At 40.8% G+C, this 23,601-nt stretch overlaps 1 protein-coding gene across 2 annotated transcripts in view; it reads right to left on the bottom strand.

Moving 5' to 3' along the window:
* LOC128902040 (carnosine N-methyltransferase) overlaps window positions 1-23,174 on the bottom strand; it is a 35,784-nt gene extending 12,610 nt beyond the window's left edge. For both annotated transcript variants that reach the window (XM_054184367.1, XM_054184366.1), the window contains exons 1-5: window positions 22,912-23,174; window positions 21,629-21,821; window positions 20,733-20,896; window positions 9,306-9,446; window positions 4,115-4,293 (exon numbers count right to left, since the gene is read on the bottom strand). In XM_054184367.1, coding sequence (XP_054040342.1) covers window positions 4,115-4,293; window positions 9,306-9,446; window positions 20,733-20,896; window positions 21,629-21,821; window positions 22,912-23,054 — 820 coding nt within the window. In that variant the 5' untranslated portion in view covers window positions 23,055-23,174. The remainder of the gene's footprint in view (window positions 1-4,114; window positions 4,294-9,305; window positions 9,447-20,732; window positions 20,897-21,628; window positions 21,822-22,911) is intronic.
* Between the last annotated feature and the right edge of the window lie 427 nt (window positions 23,175-23,601).

The raw sequence follows: 23,601 nt of genomic DNA, 5'->3' as shown, positions 1-23,601 counted from the left end.
CTGCTGGAAATACTACGCAGCAGAGAGGGAACAGTCCTGGAGGTTCCTGGAGTGTGTGGAAGACAACTTCCTAACACAGCTGGTGAAGGAACCAACTAGGGGAAGTGCCCTACTGGACCTACTGTTTGTTAACAGAGAAGGTCTTGTGGGGGATGTAAAGGTTGGAGGTCGTCTTGGGCACAGTGACCATGAAATGGTAGAATTTTCAATTCTTGGAGAGGCAAGGCGGGGAGCCAGCAGAACTGCCACCTTGGATTTCCGAAGGGCAGACCTTAGCCTGTTTAGGAGCATGGTCGAGAGTGTCCCTTGGGAGGCAGTGTTGAAGAGCAAAGGTGCCCAGGAAGGCTGGTCATACTTCAAGCAGGTGCTCTTAGAAGCACAGGAGAAGGCCATCCCCATGTCCCGAAAGACGAGCCGACGGGGAAGAAGACCAGCCTGGCTAAATAGAGAGCTTTGGCTGGACCTCAGGAAAAAAAGGAAAGCTTACATTCTCTGGAAAAAGGGATTGGCAACTTATGAGGATTATCAAGATATAACAAAGCTATGCAGGGGGAAGATTAGAAGGGCCAAAGCTCAATCAGAACTCAGCTTGGCCACTGCAGTTAAAGACAACAAGAAGAGTTTCTATCAGTATATCAACAGAAAAAGGAAGACTAGGGAAAATGTAGGCCCACTGATGAATGAGACGGGTGCCCTAGTGGTGGAAGACACAGAGAAGGCAGAGCTACTGAATGCCTTCTTTTCTTCGGTCTTCACTGATAAAGCCGTCCCTCACGAATCCCATACCCTGGAGGCAAGGGGGAAGGTCTGGAGAGAGGAAGATTTTCCCTTAGTTGAGGAGGACCGGGTCAGAGACCACTTGGCCAATCTGGACATTCATAAGTCCATGGGCCCTGACGGGATGCACCCGCGAGTGCTGAGAGAGCTGGCAGATGTTATCGCTAGACCACTCTCCATCGTCTTTGAAAGGTCATGGGGAACAGGAGAGGTGCCCGAGGACTGGAGGAAGGCTGACATCACTCCAATCTTCAAAAAAGGCAAGAAGGAGGAGCCAGGGAACTACAGGCCGGTTAGTCTCACCTCCGTCCCTGGGAAGGTAATGGAGCGACTCATTCTGGATGTCATCTCCAAACACGTTGAGGAACAGGAAGTCATTGGAAGTGGTCAGCATGGATTTACCAAGGGTAAATCATGCCTGACCAATCTGATAGCTTTCTATGATGTTATAACGGGTTGGCTGGATGAGGGGAGAGCTGTAGATGTCATCTACCTTGACTTTAGCAAGGCTTTTGACACTGTCTCCCATAACATCCTCATTAGGAAGCTGAGGAAGTACGGGCTAGATGAGGTGACGGTGAGGTGGATCGAGAGCTGGCTGTGTGACAGAACTCAGAGGGTTGTGATCAGCAGCATAGAGTCTAGTTGGAGGCCTGTAACCAGTGGTGTCCCCCAGGGGTCAATACTTGGACCAGTATTGTTTAACATATTCATCAACGACCTGGATGAGGGGACAGAGTGTATCCTCAGCAAGTTCGCTGATGATACCAAACTGGGAGGGGTGGCCGACACTCCAGAGGGCCGTGCTGTCATCCAGCGTGACCTGGACAGGCTGGAGAGCTGGGCAGAGAAGAACCTAATGAGGTTCAACAAAAGCAAGTGCAAGGTCCTGCACCTGGGGAGGAAGAATGCCAAGCACCAGTATAGGTTAGGGGCGGACATGCTGGGAAGCAGCTCTGAGGAGAAGGACCTGGGGGTCCTGGTAGACAGTAAATTATCCATGAGCCAGCAATGTGCCCTTGTTGCCAAAAAGGCCAATGGAATCCTGGGCTGCATAGGGAAGAGTGTGACCATCAGGTCAAAGGAGGTCATTCTCCCCCTCTACTCTGCCCTGGTGAGGCCACAACTGGAATACTGTGTCCAGTTTTGGGCTCCCCAGTTCAAGAGGGACAGGGAACTACTGGAGCGGGTCCAGCGTAGGGCAACTAAGATGACTGAGGGACTGGAGCATCTCCCTTATGAGGAAAGGCTGAGAGAGCTGGGACTCTTTAGCCTGGAGAAGAGAAGGCTGAGGGGAGACCTTATTATGGCATACAAGTATCTAAAGGGTGGGTTGAAGGAGGATGGTGCCAGACTCTTTTCAATGGTTCCCAGTGACAGGACGAGGGGCAACGAGCACAATTTAGAACATAGGAAGTTCCGTTCAAATACATGGAAAAACTTCTTTACAGTGAGGGTGACAGAGCACTGGAACAGGCTGCCCAGGGAGGTTGTGGAATTCCCCTTCTCTGGAGATTTTCAAGACGCGCCTGGATGCAGCCCTGAGGGATGTGCTTTAGGCAATCCTGCTTTAGCAGGGGAGTTGGACTAGATGATCTCTAGAGGTCCCTTCCAACTCTGAAGTTTCTGTGATTTCTGTGATAAATGATGGACAGTTAAGTTTGGGTTTGTGAGGTCTTTATTTTGAAAAAAATCTAAAATATCAATGCATATCTATATGTATTTTATGAAATAATTATTTGCATTTATTATATAAAATATTGCTTATATATTATAAAACCTAATTACTGTAATATATAAATTGAAAGCCCAAACGTGTTAATATTCACCTGATCTATGAACTTCATTACCATAACTGTTAAAAATAGAAATACAAACATACCCAACAGCTTTGGGACTCTGGTTACGTTAAAACCTAGAACAATACAAGTCTGTACACTGAAGTGTAGTTTTACAACCCATGTAACCCATATTTTATCCAGTATCTGAATGTTCCAATTCATAGATTCATAGAATGGTTTGGGTTGGAAGGGACCTTAAAGATCATCTAGTTCCAACCCCCCTGCCATGGGCAGGGACACCTCCCACTAGACCAGGTTGCTCAAAGCCCTGTCCAACCTGGCCTTGAATTGTTTTTTCTAGCGTATTTAGCAAGCATGAACTACCTTTAGCGTATTTAGCAAGCAAGAACTACCTTTTAAAGCATGAGTCTGTTTTTGTCTAAACATGCATCTCTGAAATTGTAAAGGTTTAAGTTCTGTAAAATTGGAAAAAAAATAATAAAAAATTAATATATCACCAGCATCGGATATTCTAACAAGACAGAATCTGCAGAAAATTAAGCAATTATTAAGGAAGGCTTCCTACAAAAAATATCTGGAAGCCTAGCTGCAGAAAGAAGGGGCAGATCAAAAGCTAGTTTATTTTTCATCATAATGAAATATGGGTCCAACAAGGACAAGGATAGAGATGTGGAATTGGAAAACAGAAGTCCTTGGTGATAATCCAATACTATGTGAGGAAAAAAAATAATTAGTGACCTCTAAATAGGTATACTTCATGTTTCTTATTATTTGCTCTGCTAGGACCCGAAGTGTTAAATATTAGACTACATATGAAAGAAAAAAACCTGGATAAGTGCTATTCTCCGATCAAAGAATAAATGTGTAATTGGTACGTGCTAAACAAGGTCATCTTCTGCAGATTAATTCAACATTAGGTTAGTCATACAGAGACTACTTTATAGCTGCAATGAAGACAGCTCGATTAATCTGATATCACCAGGAAAAGTAATGGTATTTGTACTGATGGGAAGTCTCAATCTCTAATAATTATCATCCCCATAATGTGCCTCTGAAATACTTGCTACTGACAGTCAATAAGCATATATTTGTTTCGTTTATAATTAATTAGTATCAAAAAAGTTTGCTTTGCTTTTACAATAGAAAATTAATTAACAAAAAATACTTTTTTTTCCACTGAAAAAGTAATGCATTAGTTACATTGTTCACTTCCTTAACATCACTTTTTAAAAAAATCAAGTAAAACTTTACCTAACTTTGCCATATTGTCTTTATTCTGAAAGAGACTACTGCAACAAAGATCTGTTAGGCAGGTAGCTAGCTACAGCAAATATATTATCTGTATGTTGGGGTTTTTCTTTTTAGTTATTAAAAAAAAAGCTGATTTGGAATAAGAAAATCTTGTTATAGTTAGTACTTTTCTGCTTAATGATTACAGATACAGTTCCATTCTATTTGTAATCATTTCTTATTGTCTCATAACAAATACACTAAAGATAGCTATATGTAAAAATTAAATATTTGCATTTACTCACTACACTCAGAGTAAATTTCTTGAAAATCCCCTGCTGTCATAGAGAAGTTCGAACCAGAAGGAAGACTGTGAGGGTCAACATCAGGGAAATAGATTGGTCGTATCTGATCAGCAGATCTTTTGTTATTGCTAAACTGATGAATCCAGGGATAAAGCTTACATGAGTTAATTTCAGTGCATCTGCAAAACATGGAAGTCAGAACAATTCCGTTTCAATTAATTGTTTATGTATTATCTAGAAATGTAAGTGTCTTGAATATAAAATGATCTATAAAAGGCTTTCACAAACATCCACTGTTTTATTGATAAAGTTAATGCTAAAGCTAGAACTTTTCTAAGGGAATTATCTAGTTCATAACACTTCAGACTGGCCAATTTATGAGCTGGTCAAAAAAATCCAAAACAATTTGACACGAACTATCATGACACAACAATTGCATTTTTAATATTTTACTTTTTTTTAAAGCTTTAAAAACTGACCGCTTCCCCCCACCTTTTTTTCCACTGGGGAAAAACAACCAAACCAAACCCGATTCATTCTGTAGGATGGATGAAATTTGCGATTCAGTATATCCAGAAAAGCTAAGCCTTTTGGGGTTGTCTTCTTTTTGTTTGTTTTATTAAAAAAAGAAACAATAGCACCATACTTGTCTTAAATTTCCTTGGGAATATTTGTTCCCATTCTAGACTCTTCTGTCTTTTCTGAACCATAATCACAGACGTTTTGAAGCACAGCAAAACACGAGCATTTTTCAGATGCAAAATGAAATGATGCATTTAAATTTCAAAAGATTAATAAATTTAATCTATTCATAAAGCACAGGAACTTTTCACTAGATGTCATTTTAAGTTAATAACATCTGGAGTATTGCAATTATGCTAAGCAAACATATTTTTATTTATTTGTGGACTGACACAATCAACTAAATGATCACTTACTCTGAGAAGTGATGAAAATAGGATTTAAGTATAAAAAGCTTTTCCCAGTCCTGTAAACAATTTTTAATTAAAAAAAAAAAAAAAAAACAAAAAACAAAACCAACAAAACCCCCACAAAATAACAATAAAATAAACCGAAACCAATTTTCTCTCCCATGCATCACCACCAAATTCTGCAGTCAAGCCCACATACTAAAGCTACGTTACAAATACATAACTAGATATTCAGAGATAATAGAGGATAAGCATTTTATAAGACAGATGTTGTCAACAAGCACTTTTTAAAATGTAAGCAGTCTACCAGGTTATAGAAAATGCACTCTTGGCTCATGGATAGAAAGCATATGAGGTAAACTCTCTGAAATAAAATTTTTTTACCATCTCCATATAGTATTTAGTTTTCTCAGTAAAAACAAAAATTAACTGTATTTGAACAACAATATACCAAGTTCATCAACTGTCTCCACATATAATGTATATATAAATATCAGAGATATACGCAATGAGTCAAAGAAACAAGCAGGAAAATAACCCTGACAACATAGGCCTTGTTTCCTTCAAACAAGACATGTCTATTTTGACTGACTTAACATTTAAGGGATTAACTTTTTTGTTTTGTTAACTATTTCAGCATTCTTTGTGTGCTCACAGTCAGTTTGTATAATCCTCAGAATATTTCTGTAAAACAATGAAGTTTTCAGAAAAGCAAGGCAAAGAAACTAAGAGACCAGAGTAGATAACAAATGAAATCTTTTCTGAGCTATATGGGAACACACACCTTCCAGTACTTTTCTTATTTTTGAGCATAAAATATATACACATAGACTTCAACAGTTCCAGCAGCAATTCCCTATTTAATACAAAAGGCCAAACCCTCTCCATATTCAAACCTGAAAACCTCCCCTTTCCAGCTTTGATAATTTATATCTCAAACTTAAGTACTGCAGTCCTTTACAGCTACCATCCTTCCAATGGAAAAAATATAGGTAGGTAGGGGGTTAAAGTTGTTAAAGTAGTAGAGCATGAGGCGCTTCTATCTAATAGGCACAGTATATATATTGGGTAACACTCAGTCTGAAAAAGTAATTCTAGAAAAGATGATTAGGTCAAATCTTACTTTTGACCAATTAAGAAACCTTCTCAAGGTATTAAGATTTATCTACAAAGATGCTTTTTTAGGAAAGTAAAGGCTAGCCAACTGTCAGTGTGAATCCTACTTGTATGAATTAAAGCATTTTAAGTCACCCCTACTCTCATTTGGGTGCAAAGTGATTTTATATTATTCCAACTGAACTTTTTCAAATATTCATAAGTGCTGCTTCTACTAAAGGGCTGTTAGACTGAGGCTACCGAGTCTGCTCTGAATCTCCAGCTGCCAAACACAGCAAGTCAGCAATCAGCTGCACACTAGACCAATCCTGTTGCACAGTGGAGAAATGAGACCATGTAAGATCTGGTGTCTCCTCCACTTCAATACCACCCTGGTCTTTCCCCTCCTATCAGATGTCAAAGGGATGCAATGTGTCCTTGTGACTCTAGGCCACCTGAAAATTTTCATATGCTTTCCAGAGGAAGACTGATTATGTTTCTTACAGGTTTTGCTCTTCCAAAACACACGTAAGAAAAGAAGCGTGTCTGTATATCACCAGTGATCACCTCTGCCATCTGTCATTACACCCAGGACTCATCTAAACACAAGAAAAATATACTAGGTGTATAAAGAACCTTATCCATTAAAAAAAAAAAGCGGCAATCTCCCATGCAAGGATCGAAGCAGCTTTGGAGCCATTATTGTTTAACTCCTTCAGAGCCACTTCATTTTCAAATTGAAGCTTCCTTAATGCACTTTAACCAATATAGATTTTCAAAGCTGTGTTGATTTATTTCAAATATTCATAGCAACCATAATTATGCCTTGATGCACTTCTGTGTTCACGACATACCAAACTAGGACATTTTATCCATAATAACAAAGGCTCTCAATTTGAGAGCTGATGGGGTTTTTTATGCATATTAAAAACCATCAGATATCACTTTGTATACAGAAGATTTAAGTCACTATACCAAATCTAAAAGGTCCACTGGAGTAGTAGACCTGATATTCAAGATTGACCTTGGTTTAATTTTAGGAAGACAAAATACTGAGAAAGAATGCAGATCCAAACTATAAGCATACAATAGCAAAACCCTCATGCCACTATAAACTGAAAATAAAAATTAATTAGGAATCATGTCATGCTGTTTAAATGGTAAAATTAAAAATATTTTTTTAAAAGTTATTTCATATTTAACTTAAAAAAAATCACAAAAAAGGTCCCACCAATAAACTAAACTAGCATTTCATTCAAAGCTGTTACTTTTCTTCAAACATGGAAAGCCCTAGGCACCAACTTGGTCCCCTTTGTGGATAAATTAAGAGGGAAAAAGGAAAGGAACTGTAGCTAAACACTTAATTGCAAAATCCTTCTTTCTTACCGTATTCTTCCTTAACTGGTATCTTCAGCTCATATTGTTCATTGTTGTTTCTTCCAGTTCCAGGAAGGCAAACATGTCAATTTCAAAAGTCTAACTGGGAACAGTCACTTAAAACTAAAATGATAGATCTCAAAAAACCTTAAAACCTTCTTAATAGACAACCCAAGGTTAAATCTGACAGAAAGGAATGCCTGTACCTCAACTGAACTGACTGAAAATCAAAGACAAGTTAGCAGTTATCTGTATTGTCTTCTGTGCTAATAGCAAAACTTGTGATCAATAACCTGCCCAGGAAAGATGAAGGTTACAGAAGCTGAGCAACACTCAATTTCACTGTCTAAAATTAAATACTGTTAGCAAATATAATACATATATATCTCTTTGCTAAATACATTTTATACTAATAGAAACACCATGTGAACATTAGATGCTAATAATTATGGAATACTAGAATAAGGTAAGCATGAATTTTCAGAATTCCACATATGGGCCAAAACTCCATATGTAAGGAAGACAGAAAACAGTTAACATTCTGGTTTCAACCAACATGACAGCTAACCAGCGCTTCCAAATAGGGGAACTAAATAATTTTATACTGCTCTGAATCATTTCAAAAGTTCTAAAGAACATAAGAGCCAGTAGGGCTGTATAGCTAGGAATAAGAAAAAACATGACCTCCTCCTTTCAGTAGCTGCAAGGCATTAGATCAACTCAACTGTAACATGCAATTTCATCACCAGATGATAATAATTTATGAATGATGTAAGGAAAGAGCAAATAAATCTATAGCAAATATCTATTATAGTGACCACTACTGTCTTAAGCATACATGCAGCAACCATAAACAATGTCTTCCCATTGGGTCTATATTTGAATGGTAAGCAATAACAGATTTGGGATCATCTTTTTGTTCCCATGTACAGCATAAGGGAATAACAGTCCACAGAGCTCCAAAACACCATGATAATAGAGTATAACCCAATATTTTAGGTGTTTTCAAAGGCATATAATTTCATACTTGCCCACCCACAATCTTCCCATCCTCATTCTTACAAGAACAATTACATTTTACTAGCTTCTTTCTTCTAAGTTCATTGTGAGACCAATAATTTCCAGTACAAGTGACAGAACACCAAATACAAAAACATCACTCTAAATTAAACCTATATAGTAAAATTTATGGTTTTGGCCTACATTCAAATTTAGTACCACAGTTTAATTGTAGAACTATCATATTATTTTAACTGTTACTCAAGTGACAGAACTTGCTTAAGAAGTGGTGCAGCATGTTTTGTTGGTTGCTTTTAATGCAGAAACAGTACCTTACATTTTAGTATGAATATAAAATTTTCATTAATAGGTTTCCTCTGTTACTAATCACCATCACTAAGTATCACGCATATCTTAATTAAGGCATATTTGATACCTGAGACTGTTGTTCATTTTGCAGAAATACATTTGAAATAAAAATCATAAAGCCTATTCAAGATTATGCAGGAAGTCTGTGGCAGAGTCCAGAAATCTCAAGTCTCATTACTTAAAAGTCATGCTTGCTACTATAAGCCTAACGACTTACCCATTAAACTCAAATACAATGCTTTCTGCTCCAATTATCCCCACTCATTTTTTCATCAAAACACTCTACACAAAGTAGTTGTCTGTTAAGACTTGCAAATCTATTATCGAGAGCTTTATTTATTCAAGTTTTTCCTGATTTATACTTTTGCCTCCCTAGTACTTGTAGGTTTCAAACAGCAAGTAAAACATAAGCTATGTACCTGTTGAGTATAAAGTTAGAAGAAAAGAGCATAAAGAGGCTCCATTCATTTCCTTGGCAAGCATAACCGAGCATAGCTATTTCCCATGCCAATCTACCTAGCCCAGCACCAGGTACCAGGATATTAACTTTGGAGAAATCCCTGCAACAAAACAAAAATAATAGTTAAGTCGTTATCATATACCTCTAACAAAAACATATTGAGGTGCAGTCCAACATTTTTTCCCCCATATGCTTAGATGTTAATAATGTACTTCCTGTATGATATTACTTTCTAAAGACAAACTGAACCAGTTCTGATCAGTTCACTCAATTATATAAAGAAAAACCCAGAGAAAAGGCTCAAAATAATATTCACACAGAATAAAAGTATTTAGACCTACGTAATCCTTAGAGTACAGTGCATAATTAAGAAATATTTTTTCTAATAACTTTTATAGTTAAAGTTAAAATACTCAAGTGATTTGCAGAAAGAACACGATCACATATCAATACTTATTCTTCTATAACGTCCATTGATAACTAGTATTCTAGCAATCAGAAATGCAGTTCTTTCTTACATCACTTTAAAATCATTAAAAAAAAAAAATTTTGACAGCAAAACCACAAAGCAAATATGAGCTCATGAGCAATTCAGATTCTAAAAACTCGAAAATAGTTAACTTTTCAGCAACTCTGTTTTTTTTAAATATGTTGTTCACAGATTTCACTCAAGCACATAAGCAACATAGGATTTCCTAAACCTAAGTATTCCCACAGCATTCTCCTGGATAAACTGGCTGCTCATGGCTTGGATGGGAGTACTCTTCGCTGGGTTAAAAACTGTCTGGAGGGCCAGGCCCAGAGAGTGGTGGTGAATGGAGTTAAATCCAGTTGGTGTCCGGTCACAAGTGGTGTTCCCCAGGGCTCTGTATTGGGGCCAGTTCTCTTTAATATCTTTATCAATGACCTGGACGAGAGGATCGAGTGCACCCTCAGTAAGTTTGCAGACAACCCCAAGTTGGGTGGGAGTGTCCACCTGCTTGAGGGTAGAAGGGCTCTACAGAGGGACCTGGACAGGCTGGATCGATGGGCTGAGGCCAGTGGTATGAGGTTCAACAAGGCCAAGTGCCGGGTCCTGCACTTCGGTCACAACAACCCCATGCAATGCTACAAGCTTGGGGAAGAGTAGCTGGAGAGCTGCCTGGCAGAAAAGGACCTGTGGATGCCTTTCCCACCTTCCAAGTCGAGCAACTAGTAAATACAAGAACTAAGTATCTCAAAATATTCTCCTCTTCCAGGCAGAAAAATCAGGAGGTGCTCAAAAGCTGTCTGAGTGTAGTCTTATGCAACCTGCCCTAGGTGTCCCTGCTTGAGCAGGGGGTTTAGACCAGATGACCTCCAGAGGTCCCTTCCAACCCCAGTCATTCTGTGATACTGTGAGAAAAGGCAATATATACATATTCTAACTAACCAGCAGTCACATCACAATACAATACAACCTTCACTCTTAAAAAAACACACTCCTACAACAAAAAGAAAAGATATATCTCCTAAAAATATTATTTCAAATAACAAAAGAAATTATAATTTAAGTAGATAATACTCAAGTTTGAAATATACTCTCTAGAGCAAACAATCATAGGATGGTTTGGGTTGGAAGGGACCTTAAAGATCATCTAATTCCAATCCCCTTGCCAAGGGCAGGGACACCTCCCACTAGACCAGGTTACTCAAAGCCACTTCAACACTTCCACTGGCCTTGAACACTTCCAGGGATGAGGCATCCACAACTTCCCTGGGCAACCTGTTCTAGTGCCTCACCACTCTCACAGGAAGAATTTCTTCCTGATATCCAATCTAAATCTACCCTCTTTCAGTTTAAAACCATTACCCCTCGCCCTATCACTACGCTCCCTGATAAACAATCCCTCCCCATCTTTCCTGGAGGCCCCCTTCAGGTACTGGAAGGCTGCTATAAGGTCTCCCCAGAGCCTTCTCTTCTCCAGGCTGAACAACCCCAACTCTCTCAGCCTGTCCTCATAGCAGAGGGGCTCCAGCCCTCGGATCATCTTTGTGGCCCTCCACTGGACCCGTTCCAACAGGTCCATGTCCTTATATTGGGGGCCCCAGAGCTGGACGCAGTACTCCAGGTGGGATCTCACGAGAGCAGAGTAGAGGGGCAGAATCACCTCCCTCGACCTGCTGGCCACGCTTCTTTTGATGCAGCCCAGGATGCGGTTGGTTTTCTGGGCTGCAAGTGCACATTGATGGTTCATGTTGAACTTATCCACCAGCATCCCCAAGTCCTTCTCCTCAGGGCTGCTCTCAAGGCATTCTCCACCCAGCCTGTATTTGTGCCTGGGATTGCCCTGACCCAGGTGCAGGACCTTGCACTTGGCCTGGTTGAACTTCATGAGGTTGGCACGGGCCCACCTCTCAAGCCTGTCCAGATCCCTCTGGATGGCATCCCTTCCCTCCAGCATGTCAACTGCTCCACACAGCTTGGTGTTGTCAGCAAACTTGCTGAGGGTGCACTCAATCCCACTGTCCATGTCACCGACAAAGATGTTAAACAGCACTGGTCCCAATATCGACCTCTGAGGAACACCACTTGTCACTGGTCTCCACTTGGAGATCGAACCGTTGACCGCAAGTCTCTGAGTGTGACCATCCAGCCAGTTCCTTATCCACCGAGTGGTCCATCCATCAAATCCATGCCTTTCCAATTTAGAGACAAGGATGTTGTATGGAACAGTGTCAAATGCTTTGCATAAGTCCATGTAGATGACATCAGTTGCTCTCCTCTTATCCACCAATTCTGTAATGTCGTTGTAGAAGACCACCAAATTTGTCAGGCACAATTTCCCCTTATTGAAGCCATGCTGGCTGTCACTGATCACCTCCTTACTTTCCATGTGCCTTAGCAGATTCCAGGAGGATCTGCTCCATCATTTTGCCAGGCACAGAGGTGAGACTGACTGGCCTGTAGTTCCCCAGGTCTTCCTTTTTTCTCTTTTTAAAAATGTAATCTGAGAGGAGGAAAAAAAATCCACTTTGGGGAAGAAGTTCAAAGAACTTGCAGCTTTTTCTATTAGTAGTGCTATATCTATTCACAATCTTTCCAAACGTATTTCTACCTAACTGTTTTTCTTTACAATTTACCTTTATTAAATATTTAAACTAGCGCAACAGATTTTTGTAACCCCATGTGGACACATCTATTTTATGAGTGGCTTGAAAAGCCAATCTCTGTCACTAGACCATGCCCTGAAGTGCCAAATCTACATGTTTCTTAAATACCTCTAGGGATGGGGACTCAACCACCTCCCTGGGCAGGCTGTTCCAGTGCCTGACCACTCTTTCAGTAAAGTAATTCTTCCTAATATCTAATCTAAACCTCCCCTGCCGCAACTTCAGACCATTTACTCTGGTCCTGTCATTATTCACCTGGGAGAAGAGGCCACCACCCACCTCTCTCCAACCTCCTTTCAGGTAGTTGTAGAGGGCAATGAGGTCTCCCCTCAGCCTCCTCTTCTCCAAGCTAAACATGCCCAGCTCCCTCAGCCTCTCCTCATATGACCTATCTATACTCTTTATATTGGTTGCTAGGGGACTTGTGCTGGCCATCAGCTTCATTTCAGCATATAAAGCACCTGCTAACAGAGCACAAAATATAATCAAATCTGAGTCCACGAAAATGTAACATTTTGGAAAACAAGTGTCCAAGAGGATTTCTGCCATCTATAATCAGAGAAATTAGGTATGTAGCAAACTCAGTGTAACAGGTGTTGATAGTGTCTTGCTACAAAACAACAACATCAAAGTGTGCTACTTTGGCTTTTAAAGACTTAAATGAGTTGTTGATGGATTAAAAAAAAATTAAAAAAATAAGGTATGAATCCAGTGGTAATGGTAGTGGTAGTGGGAGCGCTCCATTGCAGTATATTATGCTACTTCTGAATCATTATCAACAGTCAATAGATTAGTTGTTGTCACATTTTCTGAAGGCTCAGTCTGAACCTATAACTTATTTGACGGCTAGGTGCTGTCAAAAGGGGGTCCTCTAGCCACACCACTGGTTTTCTGAAGCAAATGCCTAAAAAGAGCCAGTTGAATAATCTAGCATAAAAAAAAAATATAAAATGCACTGTACAAAAAAAACCACCACCAAAACACCAAAAACCCCCACAAACAGAACCTAGCTAAAACTATCTATCTAACCAGCTCACTGAAGACTCAGGCAAGCATTTATCCGAGCAGTAGGTACATAGCAAGAGCACATGGCCAAGGTCTGTTTTCATAGCTGTAACATTGAACTACATCTGAAAAATCAGCTGAAAGAAAAGCTGGGAATTAGAACTGCTAACAACTAAATTGCACAGAAACTACTTTTTTAATGGATAAACAGTCATAACACAATTTAGGAGGTTAGAAAGACCTGCTTTCCTATGGTAAATACATAATAGCAGCAGTAGCGAAAAAAATTAACGCACAACCCTGATACCACCACCTCCACAGTGAAATTAGCCTTAAACTAGCAAGCAGCAGAAGGGTTTCTAAGCCACAGATCAGAAGAGTTCTGGTATTAGTTAGGGGTCCCCCTAAAGCTTAAACATCTGCAGGGCATAAGGGGAGAAATATCAGCCTATAGGTGTATTCGGGGGGTACAGGCAAAGACAGGAAAGAGGGCTAACATTATACTGTTCAGCATAAATTATGTGCACCGCATTTTGCAGTTTGATAGATTTTCAGGTTTTAAAAGCCTAATGCCATTCCTGAAGATTTTAGAATGGTATCAATTTCTAAAGGAAAAAATACGTGATAAAAATATAGGCTTTATACCTATTGTACTTCAACAAGAGAAACCTAAAGGTGCTGAAGGGGAAAAATTACATAGAATAGTTCAGTTGGAAAGTACTTACAACAATCATCTAGTCCAACTTCATCAAACAGAAAAATATTACTGTATGCAATTGTAGACATACCTCATTTTCATAAAGTAAACACTGCAATTCAATGTTATCTACTCAGGAGAAGCGATCAGAAATATACACCTTGTATACAGAAGACCAGTGGAAACGTTGGCACAGAATCGCTGTGGAACCTGTAATCTGATTCTTTCCTGAAGTCTTATCGCTGTAATATTTGTGAATGTAATGTTCAGGCCCTCTCCAGGCATCCCTTCAAACTGAAGCAACAGCTCCCTACCAAAACTTAAAATAAAAATAGTAATACAAAATAAACAATTAAAACAAACAAACAAAGAAAACCCAGATTGGCCTGCCAGCCTTCCCTGGCAGGCAAGTTACCTCTTCCACAAGGTTGAAATGTCACCGACAGGAAGCCTCACAACACAAAGAAAATGGGTACTTCTGAACCATTGTGCTTCTTGCCTCAAAGAGGCAGCGTACTCCTAAGGAGAGAAAGAGATCTGGGGGTGCTGGTTGACAGCAGGCTCAATATGAGTCAGCAGTGTGCCCTGGCAGCCAAGAGGGCAAACTGCATCCTGGGGTGCATCAAACACAGCATAACCAGCCGCTCAAAAGAGGTGACTATCCCGCTGTATTCAGCATTGGTGCGGCCTCACCTTGAGTACTGTGTGCAGTTCTGGGCCCCACAATTTAAGTAGGATGTGAAGGTCCTTGAATGCACCCAGAGAAGGGCAACCAAGCTGGTGAAAGGGCTGGAAGGCATGTCCTATGAGGAGCGGCTAAGGACTCTGGGTTTGTCTAGTTTGGAGAGAAGGAGGCTGAGGGGTGACCACATTGCTCTCTACAGCTTCCTAAGGAGGGGAAGTGGAGAGGGAGGTGATGATCTTTCTCCAAGCTCAGGATTGGTGCATCCCTAAGAGCAAGAAATCAGCCAAGGGATGCAGGAGACCTGCGTGGTCGAGCAGGGAGTTTCTGAAAAAGCTCAAGTGGAAGAAGGAAGTTTCCAATAAGTGGAAGAAGGGACTGACCCCTTGGGAAGATTACAAGAATGCCATCAGAATATGCAGGGATGAAACGAGGAAAGCCAAGACCTCCTTGGAATTAAACCTGGCAAGGGATGGCAAGGTCAACAGGAAGGGCTTCTTCAAGTATATTGGAGGCAAAAGGAAAACTAGAGAAATTGTGGGTGAGCTGTTGAATGAGACAGGACCCATGGTGACAGAGGATGCAGAGAAGGTGGAGTTACTGAATGCCTTCTTTGCTTCAGTCTTTACTGGGTGGCCCAGCCCTCAGGAGTCCCAGACTTTGGAGAAGGTAGCAGGGAAAGAGAAAGACTTCCCCTGGGTTGAGGAGGATCAAGTGAGAGATCAATTAGGTCAATTAGATATCCACAAGTCCATGGGTCCCGATGGGATGCACCCGAGAGTGCTGAGGGAGCTGGCGGAAGTCATTGCTGGGCTACTCTCCATCATCTTTGAAAGGTCCTGGAGAACAGGAGAGGTGCCTGAGGACTGGAGGAAAGCCAATGTCACTCCAGGCTTCAAAAAGGGCAAGAAGGAGGACCCGGGGAACTACAGGCCGGTCAGCCTCACCTCCATCCCTGGAAAGATGATGGAACAGCTCGTTCTGGGCGTCATCTCAAGGCATGTGGAGGAAAAGAAAGCTATCAGAAGTAGTCAACATGGATTCACCAAGGGGAAATAATGTCTGACTAATCTGATAGCCTTCTACGATGGCATGACTGGATGGAGAGATGAGGGGAGGGCAGTGTACGTTGTCTACCTTGACTTCAGTGAGGCTTTTGACACTGTCTCCCACAGCATCCTCATAGGGAAGCTTAGGAAGAGTGGGTTAGATGAATGGACAGTGGGGGGGATTGAAAACTGGCTGAAAGACAGAGCTCAGAGGGTAGTGATTAGGGGCACAGAGTCTAGTTGGAGGTCAGTGATGAGTGGTGTTCCCCAGGGGTCAGTACTGGGTCCAGTCCTCTTCAATATACTCATCAATGACCTGGGTGAGGGGATAGAGTGCACCCTCATCAAGTTTGCTGATGACACAAAGCTGGGAGGGGTGGCTGACACAGCAGAAGGCTGTGGCACCATTCAGCGAGACCTGGACAGGCTGGAGAGTTGGGCAGAGAGGAACCTTCTGAAATTCAACAAGGGCAAGTGTAGGGTGCTGCACCTGGGGAGGAATAACCCCATGCACCAGTACAGGTTGGGGGCTGACCTGCTGGAGAGCAGCTCGGTGGAAAGAGACCTGGGAGTCCTGGTGGACAACAGGATGACCATGAGCCAGCAATGTGCCCTTGTGGCCAAGAAGGCCAATGGCATCCTGGGGTACATCAAGAAGAGTGTGGCCAGCAGGTGGAGGGAGGTCATCCTCCCCCTCTACTCTGCCCTGGTGAGGCCACAACTGGAGTACCGTGTCCAGTTCTGGGGTCCCCGGTTCAAGAAGGACAGGGAACTGCTGGAGAGGGTGCAGCAGAGAGCTACCAAGATGATTAGGGGACTGGAACACCTCTCTTATGAAGAAAGGCTGAGGGACTTGGGTCTCTTCAGTCTGGAAAAAGGAAGACTGAGGGGGGATCTTATCAATGCTTATAAATACTTAAAGGGTGGGTGTCAGGAGGATGGGGCCAGGCTCTTTTCAGGTGTGCCTGGGGACAGGACAAGAGGTAATGGGCACAAACTTGAGCATAGGAAGTTCCACCTAAACATGAGGAGGCACTTCTTTACTTTGAGGGTGGCAGAGCACTGCCACAGGCTGCCCAGAGAGGTGGTGGAGTCTCCAACTCTGGAGACATTCAAAACCCGCCTGGACACATTCCTGTGCAATGTGCTCTAGGTGACCCTGCTCTGGCAGGGGGGTTAGACTAGATGATCTCCAGAGGTCCCTTCCAACCCCTACCATTCTGTCATCTCTTCTCCCTGGGATCCAGGGACAGGATGCATGGGAATGGGTCAAAGCTGTATTGGAGAAGGTTCAGACTAGACATTAGGAAAAATTTCTTTACTGAGAGGGTGGTCAAACACTGGAACAGGCTTCCAAGAGAGTTGCTCAGTGCCTCATGTCTGTCAGTGTTTAAGAGGCATTTGGGCAATGCCCTTGATAACATGCTTTAACCTTGGGTCAGCCCTGAAGTAGTCAGGCAGTTAGACTAGATGATTGTTGCAGGTCCCGTCGAACAGGAACTATTCTATTCTATTCTAGCTTCTGAACCCTGGGAAACAGAGCGATCGGGGGACAATAATGAGGGGAGGTGGGTGGGGTGGTCACGTTTACATAAGTGCTACCACATCTCCATAATGATCACAGATATGAAACTTTTAAATAGATACACACGCAATACACATTTTCAGAATACAAAATATTTCCTTCAACAGAAACTCAAACTTGTAACAGAGACTATTCTAAACTGAGATTAAAAAAAAAGCATCAACTGGTATTTCGGAGCTATCACAACAGGGACAGAAGAGGTATCACATTAGTTGACAACAGAATTCCTAGTAAAGTAGCACAAAGCTGTTGCCTTCAGAATCGTACAACCTGTTATCAGATGTTGTTTCCTCACACCAATCTGAATTTTTGATATAAAGTTTATTGATGAGAAATGTACAAGTCAAAACTTTCCAACTTCAGTCATACATCTCTACGACTTTAGATCGGTTACTTCTTCCATAACCAAAAGCTTTGAAAGTTAACATACAAAAAAAAAACCAACCCCAAAACCACCCCAAAATGTGAACTGCTGAAAGCAATAATTTTATTCTTCAAAATAGAACTATGAGCTCTCCTATAGATCTACAGTAGAGGTACATCAGATAATTTGTAATATTTAATTCATTTTTACCTCATCTAGGGTGCTATTAAACACTGAAGACTTATAAAAAAAAAATTGAGGAACAGTTAAAGAGTGAACAAGACAATTTATACAGCATTACTGCCTTTTCAAAATGAAATGAAGATGCTTCTGTTCCTTGTTTCAAATAGCTTGCTAAAAATGGGCAGGTTTTTGAGTATTAGTATTTTGCAACCCTCTACAGCTAAGGTGGTCTTCAGCTTTAACCGGGGGGGGGGGGGAACAAAAAAAGCACAACACCACACTACTGTAATTTAGTGACATTACAAAAAGTTGGAAATAAACAAGGTCTGTATCTGAAAAGAAATGTGATCTTCTCCTAGAAAAACTGTATTAAAAAAAAAAGGCGCTACTACTTCCTATGAAGGATCAACAAGGTAAGAGTAAAAGCAATAATTCTTTAATTACTTCTTGTAAATCTTTATAATTATTTCCTTGAATACAGTTATTTAAAGTTATGCTTTTTAGTTACAGAAGTTGAAGTTTTGCTTTTAGAACAGTGATTTGACTTGTTAGGCACAAGAAATAAACTGTATCTCACAAATTAAGCACTTTCTCCAGTTTTAATCCAACTTGTTTGGCTTTCAGACAAAGTCTTATATTAGATATGCAACACATTGGCATTGCCCATCTATAAACTAGGAAATAAAGGAGGATTTCCATGAAGTCAAAATTCAAAACCAGTTTTAGAGATGAAGATTACATTGGATCAAAATCCAGCTGAATATCACATCTTCCAAGAGGCAGTTACCAAGTGTTTATATGTAAACTATCAGTCATAGAAAGGAAAGAAGCTCTATTTCTAGTGTTTTTCCTAGGGAATCTCCTATCTAGGGAGATTTCTTCAAAAAAAATGTTTTACCTAAATGTGCAAAAAACTCTAAACTTACTGTAGTTTTTTCTACAACTGAAGATTCTTGAATGTGTTGCATCAAAGGAGCGTATGAAAATTTTATTTTTCAGTGTACTGCAGAAAATTAATCTTCAAATAAAACATCTTAAGTGATGCATCCACCTTGAGATAAGTTAGCCCAAAGCAAAAAAAAACCCAAGCAATCTGCCTAACACATCCATTTGACCATATCAAAATCTACACTATGTTCTGCCACCACTAGGAATCCCCACTCATAAAATTAAGAGATGGCTAGTAGAAGATATTTTCAAATTGGTACAAGTGAATTATTAGTAATTACTGAGAAAAAGGAAATCCACAATAGCTCCCAGCTATATCAAATCTAAGATCTGACCTGTTATGCTTATGAGTACAAAGCTCACAAGTGATATCAAAACAGAGTAAGGGATAATTTTCCCATTTTAAGAGTGTCAAATTTAAACTGGAATGTACTTTATGATAACTGGGCTGACTAAACGGCAAAAACATTAACTATATATTCTTACAGCAATAATTTCTTCCTAGATTGTACCAGTATACTTCTACTTAAAAGTTACCTTAAAAACCTGTCGTGGTTTAACTCCGGACAGCAACTAAGCACCACACAGCCGCTCGCTCGCTCCCCCCACAGTGGGATGGGGGAGAGAATTAGAAAAGTGAGAAAAATTGTTGGTTGAGATAAAGACAGGTAAAGCAAAAGCTGCGCATACAAGCAAAGGAAAACAAGGAATTAATTCACTACTTCCCATCAGCAGGCAGGCGTTCAGCCATCTCCAGGAAAGCAGGGCTCCATCACGCATAACAGTTTCTTGTGATGACAAAATGCTATAACTCCGAACATTCCCTCCTTCCTTCTTCTTATCCCAGCTTTATATTGCTGAGTGTGATATCATATGGTACGGAATAGCCCTTTGGTCAGCTGGCCCAGCTGTGCCCCCTCCCAACTTCTTCCCCAGCCTACTTGCTGACAGGATGGTGTGAGAAGCAGAAAAGGCCTTGACTCTGTGTAAGCACTGCTCAGCAGTAACTAAAACATCCCTGTGTTATCAACACTGTTTTCAGCACAAATCCCAAACATAGCCCCATACTAGCTACTATGAAGAAAATTAACTCTAACCTCGCCAAAAACAGCACAAAACCCCACAACAATTACTATTTTGATTATGTTTCTTAATAAGCTAATGCAGTTACAAAGGTACGTGCACACATGCAATAGAGTTTCTAGAAGAATTGTATTGTATTACCTGTCTGAAATCAAGGCTAAAGTTAAGCATTTGTATTATAAATTTTAAGTGCAATAAAACTACACTGAGGGTTATGAGTTTTCTTCCTTCCTTTCCTCTTCCACCAAGAAGGGCAATACTCATACTTGCTGCTGTTATGAGGGCCTTTGCCTTAACCAGCAGAACCCGCACTCTGCGTGTCTGCTAACCTGTAAACTTTAACTCACTGAGCACCACTGGGTTAACTGAAGAGTATTACATGAAATTACATATTACATGAAAATTTATCATGGACTCTTATATCAAGCCACAGGAAAAAAAAAATATTGTTGGCTTAATTCCATGTCAAGTTTATGATTCTGCTCTTTTCCAATACCTTCTACTAAAAACAAACTTTCTCAATTAAACAACGAATTCCACAGCATTCACAGTAATTTCTGTATTTTTAAAACCAAGTCTTTTCTTACTGCATAAAAAGTTGTTATTTTTGTACAACAGTGTATGCCCACATAGAAGTAAGTCTTAAAATACTATTTACCATCTTTCTTTTGGAAAGTTCTTTATGATTTCACTAATGATTGGCTGGTAGCAGGAATCTCTCTCTGGCTTCCCCTCTTCACTCCAGTCTCTCACAAATTGCTTCAAAGTTGATTTTAATTTATCCATGTCAAACATCGAAGCTGGTGTAATCTTCCCTCTTCCCTGATTAAAGCAGGGAAAAAAATAATTAATGAAAAATGCACCAAGTATCTTTAATCTTGAAAAAAGAGAAAATAAAATAGAAACAGACAAAAAGTCACGGTATTAAGGCCATTGGGAGTTTTAATTGACAAAGTACTTACCTCTCACTTCTGGGACCAGGGCTCAAATCCAGCCCTGTTAAATGGATTAAGTTTGGTGGTCTCAGTTCAGCCCCCAAGAGACCACCATCCAAATCACAAAACCAACATACAGTTTGGCATAACTGAGCACAACTAGTAGTTATTCAGGAAAGGAACAGGACTTCACTAGTGATGACTTCACTGCTCACCATAAGAGGGAGATCCCTCTACATTACTGATGCATCATGGAAAACTAGAGCTGCCCAGAACTGTACCTAGCCTGCAGATACCAAAAAAGACTTCAGTTTCCATCACTGACAATCTTTTAAGTCTGAGTGCAATTTTTTTTTTTCTAGATGCCACATTGAAAGGCAGATAAGTAGCGCAAAAATTGCACTAAATTTTACAAATGCTAACATTCAGAATACTTGGACTACTTAAAATCTAACTGTATTTAACCAATACAATAACCTACAATAAGATATACAGTACCATTTATGGTCTATATAGCCAACTGAAAAATTAACTTTAAAATGTAACCAGGGCAGAGCTAGAAAATCCCAGAGAGTACAGAATTTAGTTTTGAAGTATGAAAAAGTTCACTTTAACATACATCTCCATATTCTTTGTTTTCAAACATATGAACGCAGTCACTGACAATGGTCTGTAGTATCTCTTGATTATGATCAACACATTTCCGAATCTTATCAAGGTGAGGAAGGAATTGAGGAAGAAGACTCTGTTGGTTATCTGGGAGAGATCTAAACTGCCTCTCTGTTCTGTTCACCCGTTCATGCATATTAGTTCTAGGAAGAAAAAAAAAAAAAATTGAAGTCTTCGGATATTTAGCAGCAATACACATTATAAATACAAAGAATTCACTCAAAGCTACTCCAATTACAACTATCCGATTCTTTCAACTCAGAAAGTGGTCAGACTTTGTAATTCCTTACTAGAGAACAAGTTCTCAAGAATTTTATAGGCAAAATGATTGTTTTAAGCTCTAGTTCCACATTACCACTCTTTTAACAACATGCTATAGTTTAAGAGGACTGCTGTTTTACAGCTCCATCCCCAGCCTCTCATTTCCAGCACAGGTGATCACAACCCCTAATACACGATCTACAAAATTATGCAACTTAGTAAACAATCAACCCACAAAACCATAAAAATAGCCAGATTATTTCACAAATACAATTTCAATGGGATAAAACAGCTGAATATCATGGTAACCTTTGGGTATGGAAAAACTGGAACGTGGAGCAGAAACGGGGTAGCTGAAAGCAGAATCCTCAAAAACAATTGCTTCTGAAGGAATCATAAGAGTCGAGGACAGACCATGCTGGAGTTTTGGTGGCCCCACTAAGACATTAAATTGCCTGTTTTTAACAGCCTCAACTATGAATAGTATGAAATTGATTGCGTAACTGATCTAGGCAAAAAAATAACTCCTCCCTTTCCACAAAATACTGTCAAGGACTGAATTTTTTTCAGCCAAGTCGTTTTTTCCCTCCACCATTTGAATTACTTATGTTTTCTCCTTCATTCTATAGATTCGGGTAGCAAGTCAGGGGTTGGACTGTTGGGTTTGGGGTTTTTTTTTTTTTTCTTTCATTTATCTCATTTGTAAAAGGACTATTTAGCACTTTTCTGACTCAACAAATGCCTAGTTAGCTAGTTACAACAAAATGGCACCCGTTAGTGCTTTTAGACAACCTTATTTCTTCTGCAAATTTACAACTCTCAAAAATTTCCCCGACAATCGACTACACAAAACACCACGTACATTTCTTTGCCAGTAGGAGCTACTATTGTTTTTCAGGACTTATAAGGGCAACTTCCCATCACAGAGCTGGGCCAAATGTCCGCGTATGTGAGGCAGCACATTTCAGTTACCCGTAGTATCGAAACGCGTTGATGATCCTCCGGAAATGCTCCCGCTCCAACCGCTCCTCCTCTGCCCTGGCTACTGTGGCCGCTGCTGCCAACACCTTCGACTCCTGTGGCTGCCGCTGCCATTCGTCACTCTGAAGTGCCATCGCCCCCGCCTCTTGCTCGTCGCCTCCACGCTTTCCTAGCCACGGCAGGTGCTTTCCCCCCCTCCTCGTCGCGGCCCCCCGCACATCGCCTCGATCGGCGAGTCCCTCTTACTCCTGAGACGTGACAGCAGCGCTTTGCAGGACACAACACGTGACCGATATTCCAACAACCACGGCTAATAGTCGCACGCACGCTAACTCACTTCCGCTACGGGGCGGAGGGAGTCAGCCCAGTACGCGTACTCAGCACCACCCCCCCGCGCGTTAGCCTTCTCCAGGCAAGGACTATCACGAGAAGACAGGTAACGGTGGGGATGCCTGCTGTAGGCGCAAAAGTAAACCGCCTGGAGGTGAAGGAACAAGCACTAGCGCTGACCCTGACCGGCTTGGGGGGTTGTGGTGTGTAGCGCGTGCGCAGAGGTAGCAGGTTGCGCTCAGCTTCTTTTACATCTTTTCAGCATTTTAGATGTATCTGTCTGTCATCAATGCTGCTACTGGTCTAGCTACAATGCTACGTAGCTACTATTAGTCTCGGTTAATTTCTGCA

The sequence above is a fragment of the Rissa tridactyla genome, chromosome W, assembly GCF_028500815.1.
Source record: "Rissa tridactyla isolate bRisTri1 chromosome W, bRisTri1.patW.cur.20221130, whole genome shotgun sequence".
Lineage (NCBI taxonomy): Eukaryota > Metazoa > Chordata > Aves > Charadriiformes > Laridae > Rissa > Rissa tridactyla.
This window is presented reverse-complemented; position numbering and strand designations above follow the sequence as displayed.